The 9,878-nt window shown below is 69.0% G+C and overlaps 1 protein-coding gene across 1 annotated transcript; it reads left to right on the forward strand.

Annotated features, from left to right (window-relative positions):
- Window positions 1-1,571: 1,571 nt before the first annotated feature.
- Window positions 1,572-9,108, forward strand: GDF11 (growth differentiation factor 11; the record flags this gene model as incomplete). The annotated part of the gene is given in 4 exon segments (XM_079332912.1): window positions 1,572-1,637; window positions 1,639-1,924; window positions 6,156-6,529; window positions 8,239-9,108. Coding segments are annotated over 4 exon segments (1,107 nt in total). The 3' UTR covers window positions 8,620-9,108.
- Window positions 9,109-9,878: the final 770 nt, after the last annotated feature.

Here is a 9,878-nt window from a genome sequence, read left to right on the forward strand (position 1 = left end):
CCGTGTCCCGTGTCCCGTGCCTCGTGTCCCGTGTCGCGTGTCGCGTGTCCCGTGTCCCGGGTCGCGGGTCCCCAAAGCGCCCCCGCTGCAGTTCCGCCCCTCGCCGCGCGGGGGAGCGCTGCCCGAGCGCTGCGGTACCGGCACCGCCCCCCCCGGCACCGGGGGGCAACGGGGCCGCTCCCCCCTCCCCAAAACCCACCGGGACCCCCCCAGGGCCGTGCCCCCCCCCCGAACCCCTCCGGTGTTTTGCCCTCCCCATGGTTCTGATGGGGCGGGAAAAGGTGGGGGGGGGGTCTCCGGTCACTCGGGGGGTCCCCGCGATGATCTCAGGGCCCTTCGTTACTCCACTGGCTCCTGCTGGAAGCGCTGCCCGTTGCCTGGGGTAGGTGGGTGGGCTCCCCCTGTGCCCCCTCAGAGCGCCCCCGCTTTGGGGCAGCACCCCCGTGACCCCCGGGGGTCCCCGTGCCCCCCGAGCCGCGGCCGGGCTTCCCTCAGCCGTGCTGGGATGTCCCTGTCCCTCCTGCAGCGCCAGGATGCTCCAAACTGGGCAGCCTCACCCCTTCCCCGACTTTCAGCCCTCCCGGGGGTCTCCGAGCCCCCCAAACTCCCGGCCGGGCTCCCCCGGGCCGGGATTCGCCGGTGCCGGTCCATTCTGGAACCTCCCGGTGCTCCCGCAGCGCTTCCCGGTGCCAGGATTCTCCCAGAGCGGGCAGTTCCCTCCTCCCCGACTTTCAGCCCTCCCGGGGGTCTCCGAGCCCCCAAACTCCCGGCCGGGCACCCCCGAACCGGGACCCGCCGGTGTCGGTCCCTCCTGAGCGATGCTCCCGCAGCGCTCCCGGCTCCAGGATGCTCCAGCCTGGGCAGCGTCACCCCCTCCCCGAGTTTAACCCCTTCGGGGGGGTCTCCGAGCCCCCTAACTCCCGGCCGGGCCCCCCCCAAACCGGGACCCGCCGGTGCCGGTCCGTTCTGGCGGAACCCGCGGGTCGCCGGTTCTGCGGGCCCGGCACCGGGGGCGAGGGGGGGGTCCCGGGGGGCGGCCGCACTTGCCGGGACGCGCATCCATCCCGCCGCACTTGCCGGGCGCCGGGGCCGCCCCCCGCGCCCCCCCGAGCCGAGGGGCGGGCAGGGGGTGCCCAGCGCACCGGGCGGCGGCGGGGCCGGCACCGGGGCTCGGGGGGCCGGCGGCGGCTGGTGCCAAGCCCCTGCCAGAACCTCTTTTGTGCGCCCGCAGCCAATCAAGGCCGCTGACGACACACTTCTCTTGGGGTATAAAACCCCGGGGCCGCCGCTACCGCCGCTTTTTTTCATCCCCCCCCCCCCTTCGGCCCCCCCCGGGGTCCCCGCTTCCCCGCCCCCGCCGCCGTTACCGCCTTCCCCCCCCTTGCGCGCTGCGGTGGAAGCGGGGCGGGGGGGCGGCCCGGTGGGGAAGGGTTTGCTTATTTTATTTATTTTTTTTATTATTTTTTTTTTCCTCCTCCCTCTTGTTTCTTTTTTTTTTTCTTTTTTTTTTCTTTTATTTTTTTTTTTACCCCCTCGTCCTCCCGATGTATTTTTTGCTGTCCCCCCCCGGCATGGCCCCGCTGTGGTGGCTGCTGGGCTCGCTGGTGGCCGCGGTGGCGGGGGGGGGGGTCGGTGGAGCAGCCCCCCGCCTCCGAGCCCGCCTGCCCCGTGTGCCTGTGGCGGCGGCAGAGCAAAGAGCTGCGGCTGGAGAGCATCAAGTCGCAGATCCTGAGCAAGCTGCGGCTGAAGGAAGCGCCCAACATCACCCGGGAGGTGGTGAAGCAGCTGCTGCCCAAGGCCCCCCCGCTCCAGCAGCTCCTGGACCTCCACGACTTCCAGGGGGACTCGCTGCAGCACGACGAGTACCTGGAGGAGGACGAGTACCACGCCACCACCGAGACCGTCATCAGCATGGCCCAGGAAAGTCAGTGCCGCCCTTTGTTCCGCTGCAAACTTCGCCGGAGGACTCCCCCCCCCACCCCAATCCCAGCCCCCCACCCCGCCTCGGGTCCTCTCTCGGTCCCCCGCTCGTCACCGGTGTCCCTGCGGGGCGCCCCGTCCTCTGCCGAGCCCCCCTCGGTGCTCCCCGAGTCCCCCCCCGGGGGTCTCTGAACCCCCCTCGGGCCTTTCTTGTTCCCCCCGGTCCGTGCGGGTCCCGCGGGGACGCTCGGGGTGCGCGGGGACGGGGGACAGAGGGACAGGAGGACAGAGGGACAGGAGGACAAGGGGACAGGGAGAGAGAGGGACAAGGGGACAGAAGGACAGAGGGAGAGAGGGAGAGAAGGACAGAGGGACAGGAGGACAAGGGGACAGGACAGCGCACCGGGAACTGGGACTGGCCGCTGGGGACTGGGAGAGGGGCCCGGTACTGGGGACCAGGAGCTGGCACTGGGGACGCAGGACCGGGACTGGGAGCTGGTGCTGAGCGCTGGGAGCTGTTACTGGGAGCTGGCACTGGGATACTGGGACTGGGCAGCAGCAGCTGGCACTGAGTGCTGGGTTTGGGGACCGGGTCTGACACCGAGGACAGGGAGCTGGGACTGGGACTGGGACTGGGACTGGAACATGGTGCTGGGGCTGGGGACTGGGATTGAGGACTGGGAGCTGGAACTGGGACTGGAACATGGTGCTGGGACTGGGGACTGGGACTGGGATTGAGGACTGGGACTGGAACATGGTGCTGGGACTGGGATTGAGGACTGGGAGCTAGGACTGCGGACTGAGAGCTGGGAGCTGGGACTGGGAGCTGGAACTGGGAGCTGATTCTGAGTGCTGGGACTGGGACGTGGTACTGGAACGTGGAACTGGGACTGGCAGTAGCACCGGCCCAGCACCAGCACTGGGACCTGGCAATGGAGACTGGGATTAGGAACTGGAAACTGAGATTGGGGTCTGGGACTGGGAACTGGGAGCTGAGAGGACACTGGGAGTGGGAACTGAAACTGGGGACTGAAACTGGGAACTGGGACTGGGAATTGGCAGCAGGGACCGTGCGTGCTGGGACTGGGGACTGGGACTGGGGACTGGGACTGTCAGCAGGCACTGGCACCGCTCAGCAGTGGCACTGGGGACACAGGGCAGGTGGCACGGTGACCTCGCGGTCCCCAGGGCGTGTGGCAGGGTGACAACAGGGTGACAAACAGTGTGACAGCAGGGTGACAAACAGCGTGACAAACAGGGTGACAGCAGGGTGACGCTGAGGTGCCATCAGGGTGACGGCAAGGCCACAGCAGGGTGACAGCAGGGTGACAGCAGGGTGACAGCAGGCCGTGCTGGGGACAGGCCAGCGCAGCCGGGGGTCCCCGCGGGGACAGCGGGGAGGGGACACGGGGACTTGGCTCGGCCCCGCCCCTCCCCTGCCTCAGTTTCCCCCGGGATTTCTCCACCTGCTCCCGGCGCGGGACCCCCGGGGGGGCGAGGGGCCGGGGGCGAAGGGCGAGCGGAAGGGAGGGAGGTGTGAGCCGCTGCCGCCCCCTCCCCGAATTTCCTTCCCAGGCATTAAATGCACTCGGGCGGCTTTGAAATTTTATTACCCATAAAATTGACGACACGCTGGGGTTTTCCTCCCCGGGCCTCGGGCCCCCCCTCCCCGCCCCTTTCGCAGCTCGGGGGCCCCCAAAATAAAGGGCAGAGCCCCTCCCCCCGCGCCGGGGGTCCCGCGGGCCCGGACCCCCGGCCGGATGCTCCCCGGGAGGGGAAGAGGGGGGCTCCGCTCCGTTATTATTTTGATTTTTTTTTCCCCCTCTCCGCTCGCCCCCCCCCCCCCCCCCGGGCAATTGTGGGGTTTTTATGGTTCCTGAACAGAAGGAGGGGAAGGGGCTTTATGGGCGCAGCGGAGCCATAAAGCTCTCGGGTTCCCCCCGGCGCCCCCCGCCCCCGCTGGCCACCACCCCCAGCCCCCCCCCGAGCCCCCCACCCTGCCGAGGGGGGGTTGGACTGCGGGAGGAGCCCGGGAAGGTTAATTGGCTCCTAAACCCATCGAGGGGCTACCCGTGACCCCCGCGACCCGCGGGGGGTGGGGAGCTTAATGAGGCCCGGGGGGGGCCGGGGGGGGGGGGGCTGGAGGGGGCCGGGGGGCGCCGCTCAAGGTCAGCGGGACACGGGGACACGATTGGGGACACAAGGACTGGGGACACGGGGACAGCGCCGAGCACCTCGAGGGGGGGGCCGGAGCGGGGGGGGGGGGGGCCGCGCTCGGGGGCCCCGAATGCGGGAACAAAGAGCGGGGGGGGGGGTCCGGGGGCCGCCCCCCGCCCGGCACAGGCCCAGCTGGGCCCGGTGTCCCGGTAACCTTTATCCCCCGTTGCCACAGCGACGGGACGAGCATCCTGGCACCGCGGCCAGCGGGGCACGGCCCCCCCGCAGGACCCCCCCTCACCGCCGGTGTCCCCCGGGGGTGGCGGAGGGACAGCGCTGTCCCCAGTGGCGCCGCTCCCCAGGACTGGAGACCCCCAAATCCCCCCCCCAGCGCCCACCGGGCACCGCAGCCCCCCGGTGTCATCTCAGCCCTGGTGACAAAGCCCCCCTCCCGAGGTGCCGAGGGGGGGGGTTCCCAGAGCCCCCAGCCCCATTTGCGAGCGGCGGGGATGGGCTGCGGAGGGGAGGCGACATTCCCGGTGTCGTGACCCCCGCGGGGCCGGCGAGGCCGCGGCGCAGCAAATGGCCCCGCGCTGCAGCTGGGCGCTATTAAACCTGACCGGTGCGGGCAGGGGGCGGGGGGCTGCGCCTGGGGGGGGGCGGCAAATTCCCAGCTCAATTCGACACAGATGTGGGGCCGGGCCGGGAGGGGACCCCCGGAGCCGGGGGGATGCTCGGGGGTGTCACCGCCCCGGCGCTGGGTTTTGTCACCTCTGGGGTTTGGGGGGCTGCGGGAGCCCCCCATGAGCTGTGAGGGTGCCCCCCAAGCAGCCGGGGGGGTGTGGGAGGAAGGGCGGCCCCAGCAGGTGCTGCGGGCCCGGAGCCCCCCGCCCCACACAGCCCCGGGACCCCCTCCCCGGGCCGCTCTGAGCCCCCCGGGGCCGCGGGTCAGGGGGCGAGCGGGGACCTCCTCGGGGGCGACCCCCGGGGCGGCCTCTGACCCGACCTTCACCTCCTAACGAGCCAGGAGGGGCTGCCCCGACCCCGCGCCCTCGGGGGTCCCGCGATGGGGCTGGGGGGGCTCGGATTGCGGCTCGGGGGTCCCAAGGGCTGGGGGGAGTCACGGAGAGGAGTGAGGGGCACCAGAGTGGGGACTGGGGGTCCCGGAGAGGGTCTCGGATCACGGAGTGAGGCTCGGGGGTCCTGTCATGGGGCTCGTGGGTTCAGAGTGCGGTGAGGGGCTCCAAAAGTGGGACTGGGGTGTCCCAAAGAGGTCTGGGGTCCCATCGCGGGGCTCGGAGGGGATCCCAGAGTGAGACTCGGGGGTCTCAGAGAGGATCTTGGGTCCCGGAGTGTGGCTTTGGGGTCCCAGAGTGGGATTGGGGTGTCCCGGAGAGAATCTGGGCAATCCCAAAGAGGGTCTAGGGTTTCGTCACAGGGCTCCAGGGCCCTGGAATGGGACTGGGTTATCCCAGAGTGCAGCTCGGGGGTTCAGAGTGCGGCTCGGGGGTCCCGGTGTGACATTGGGGTGCCCAGAGTGCAGCTCGGGGGTCTCGGTGTGAGATTGGGGTGCCCAGAGTGCAGCTCGGGGGTTCAGAGTGCGGCTCGGGGGTCCCGGTGGGAGATTGGGGTGCCCAGAGTGCAGCTCGGGGGTCCCGGTGTGACATTGGGGTGCCCAGAGTGCAGCTCGGGGGTTCAGAGTGCGGCTTGGGGGTCCCGGTGTGAGATTGGAGTGCCCAGAGTGCAGCTCGGGGGTTCAGAGTGCGGCTCGGGGGTCCCGGTGTGAGATTGGAGTGCCCAGAGTGCGGCTCGGGGGTCCCGGTGTGAGATTGGGGTGCCCAGAGTGCAGCTCGGGGGTCCCGGTGTGACATTGGGGTGCCCAGAGTGCGGCTCGGGGGTCCCGGTGTGAGATTGGGGTGCCCAGAGTGCAGCTCGGGGGTCCCGGTGTGACATTGGGGTGCCCAGAGTGCAGCTCAGGGGTCCCGGTGTGGGATTGGGGTGCCCAGAGTGCAGCTCGGGGGTCCCAACACGAGTCCCAAAGCCCCCCCTGACCCCTCCTCCTCCTCCTCCCCCCGCAGCGGACCCGGTGGTGCAGATCGAGGGCAACCCGCACTGCTGCTTCTTCAACTTCAGCCCCAAGATCATGTTCACCAAGGTGGTGAAGGCGCAGCTCTGGGTGTACCTGCGGCCGGTGCAGCACACCTCCACCGTGTACCTGCAGATCCTGCGCCTCAAGCCCGTCACGGACGAGGGCAGCCGCCACATCCGCATCCGCTCGCTCAAAATCGAGCTCAACTCGCGCTCCGGGCACTGGCAGAGCATCGACTTCAAGCACGTCCTGCAGAACTGGTTCAAGCAGCCGCACAACAACTGGGGCATCGAGATCAACGCCTTCGACCCCAACGGCAACGACCTGGCGGTCACCTCGCTGGGACCCGGAGCCGAGGGGCTGGTGGGTGGCAGCGCCCGGGGGGGGCGGGGGGCTCGGGGGGGTCGCTAGAGGGGACAGGGGTGTCCCCAAGGGGAGCTCGGGGGGGTCCCCGGGGGATCGGGGTGTCCCTAGGGGGGGCTCAGGGTGTCCCCAGGAGGCTCAGGGTGTCCCCAGGACATCGGGGTGTCCCTAGGGGGGGCTCAGGGTGTCCCCAAGGGGGGCTTGGGGTGTCCCCAGGACATCGGGGTGTCCCTAGGGGGATCGTGGTGTCGCCAAGGGGGTCCCCGGGGGAATCAGGAGGGCTTGGGGTGGGTGGTGGGGTGGCTCTGGGGGGCAGGTGACAGGTCTGGGGGACAGTGACTGCTCTGTGGGGTTGGTGGCAGTTTAGGGGGGTGGTCACAGGTCCGGGAGACAGTGACAGCTCTGTGGGGTGGTGGCAGCTCTGTGGTGACAGTCAGAGGTCGAGGAGACAGTGACAGTTCCATGGGGACAGTGTCACTCCCACAGAGGGGTGGCAGCTCTCTGGGCCTGGTGACTTGCCCGGGGGGTTGCAGGTGTTGGGGACAGTGACAGCTCCGTGGGGCTGGGGACACCTGGGTAGGGCTGGGGACACCTCCAGGGGATGCCACCACCCCCTGGCACCTCATCCCTGTCACAGCACAGCCGGGCTGGGAGGAGCAGTGCACAGTGGGGGTGGTGTCTCACCAGTGTCCCCATGTCCCCTCATCGCTGTCCTGTGTCCCCTCACCCTTGTCCCCCGAGTCCCTCACTGCTGTCCCCTCATGGCTGTCCCCATGTCCCCTCATCTCTGTCCCCATATCACTTCATCGCTGTCCCCTCACACTGTCCCGTGTCCCTCACACTGTCCCCTCACACTGTCCCCTGTCCCCTCACATTGTCCCATGTCCCTCACACTGTCCCGTGTCTCCCGCACTGTCCTGTGTCCCCTCACACTGTCCCGTGTCCCTCACATTGTCCCCTGTCCCCCACGCTGTCCCGTGTCCCCCACGCTGTCCCGTGTCCCTCACACTGTCCCCTCACACTGTCCCCTGTCCCCTCACATTGTCCCATGTCCCTCACACTGTCCCGTGTCTCCCGCACTGTCCTGTGTCCCCTCACACTGTCCCGTGTCCCTCACATTGTCCCCTGTCCCCCCACGCTGTCCCGTGTCCCTCACGCTGTCCCGTGTCCCTCACATTGTCCCCATGTTCCTCACTGCTGTCCCCTCACACTGTCCTGTGTCCCTTCACCGCTGTCCCCTCACACTGTCCCGTGTCCCTCACATTGTCCTGTGTCCCTCACACTGTCCCCTCACACTGTCCCCTGTCCCTCACATTGTCCCGTGTCCCTCACGCTGTCCCGTGTCCCCCACACTGTCCCGTGTCCCCCTCACATTGTCCCGTGTCCCCCGCACTGTCCCGTGTCCCCCACGCTGTCCCGTGTCCCTCACACTGTTCCCTCACACTGTCCCGTGTCCCTCATGCTGTCCCGTGTCCCCCGCACTGTCCCGTGTCCCCCACGCTGTCCCGTGTCCCTCACACTGTTCCCTCACACTGTCCCGTGTCCCTCATGCTGTCCCGTGTCCCCCGCACTGTCCCGTGTCCCCCCACACTGTCCCGTGTCCCTCACACTGTTCCCTCACACTGTCCCGTGTCCCTCATGCTGTCCCGTGTCCCCCACGCTGTCCCGTGTCCCTCACACTGTCCCCTCACACTGTCCCCTGTCCCCAGCACCCCTTCATGGAGCTGCGGGTCCTGGAGAACAACAAGCGCTCTCGGCGGAACCTGGGGCTGGACTGCGACGAGCACTCGACGGAGTCGCGCTGCTGCCGGTACCCGCTCACCGTGGACTTCGAGGCGTTCGGCTGGGACTGGATCATCGCCCCCAAGCGCTACAAGGCCAACTACTGCTCGGGCCAGTGCGAGTACATGTTCATGCAGAAGTACCCGCACACGCACCTGGTGCAGCAGGCGAACCCGCGCGGCTCGGCCGGGCCCTGCTGCACGCCCACCAAGATGTCCCCCATCAACATGCTCTACTTCAACGACAAGCAGCAGATCATCTACGGCAAGATCCCCGGCATGGTGGTGGATCGCTGCGGGTGCTCCTAGAGCCGCCCCGCCTCCCCGCCTGCCTCCCTCCCTGCCTCCTTCCCTCCCCCCCCCCAAAAAAAAACAGCGCCGGGGGCGCCCCTCCGAGCGACCCCCCCCCCCCGCCCCCCGCGCCGCCGCCGCTGCGGACTCCTCATTTTTTCCGCTTTTTTTTTTTAATTTTAAATTTTTTTGTTGTTGTTGTTGGTTCGGGGCGGGGCGGGAAGCGAAAAGTGACAAAGGCCAAGCGTTGAAATCGGTTTGGATGGTGGAGGAGAGAGAGAGGAGGAGAATCCCACGGAGCGGCGAGCCCGCGATCCCACGCGCATTGTGCAATAAAAGCGAGCGGACGGAGAAGGGAACGGGGGGGGCCGGGACCCCCAGGCCGCGGTGGCGACACGGGGACACCGCGGGGACACGGCCCCGGGTGGCGGCTCCGCGGGGAGAGCAGGAGGAGGAGGAGGAGGAGGAGGAGGAGGAAGAGCGAGCGCACCCCGCGCCCCCCCGCGCTCCTGGTGTCACCGCGGGGGGGTGGCCCCGTCCCCGTGGCCGCAGCGAGGTCCGGCCGCGGGACCCCCGGCACCGGGAGGGAAGCGCCTCCCTTCTTTTAATTTATTTATTTATTAATCACCCTCCCGGCCGGCGCTCGCCCCGCTCCCTCCCCTCGTAGCCCGGGCCGGCTCCGGAGGGGCCGCTGCAGCCCGGAGAGCCCCGGGGACCCCCGGAGACCCCCGGGCGAGCGGGGCCGGAGGCTCCGGCCGGGCTGTGCTGCAGCCCTGGCACCGGCCCCGGGGCTCGGCCGGGGGTGAGGGCGGTCCGGCCGCCCGGGGGTCACCCGGAGGCGACACCAGAATTGTTGGGAGGCTCCGGCTGGGGCTGAAATTCCGCTTACGCCGCACATTCGCCTCCCGCTGCCCTCGGAGGGGTTTGGGTTTTTTTTTCTTGTTTTGTTTTGGTTTTTTTTTTTTCTTCCTTTAATTTTTTTTCTGTTGTCGTTGTTGGTGTTTGTTTCACGTGAGAACGAACCCCCCGCGTTTCCCGGGGCTCCTGCGGGTCCCTCCCGGCCCCGAGCGCGGCGCGGGGGCTCCGGGAGGGGGAGAAGCCCCCGCGGCCGCAGCACTTACCCCGGGGGGCGCCGGGGGGGCTCCGCAGCACTTAGGGGGACACAGGAAGGGCCGGGGCCACTCGGGATTTTAGCACTTGTCGCCGGCTCCCCGCGGAGCCCCCGAAGCGCTTACGGGGACGAGGAGGACGCGCCCCCCCCGCCCCAATTCCCCCCC

This window comes from Erithacus rubecula, assembly GCF_903797595.1.
Source record: "Erithacus rubecula genome assembly, contig: scaffold_623_arrow_ctg1, whole genome shotgun sequence".
In the NCBI taxonomy this organism is placed as follows: Eukaryota; Metazoa; Chordata; class Aves; order Passeriformes; family Muscicapidae; genus Erithacus; species Erithacus rubecula.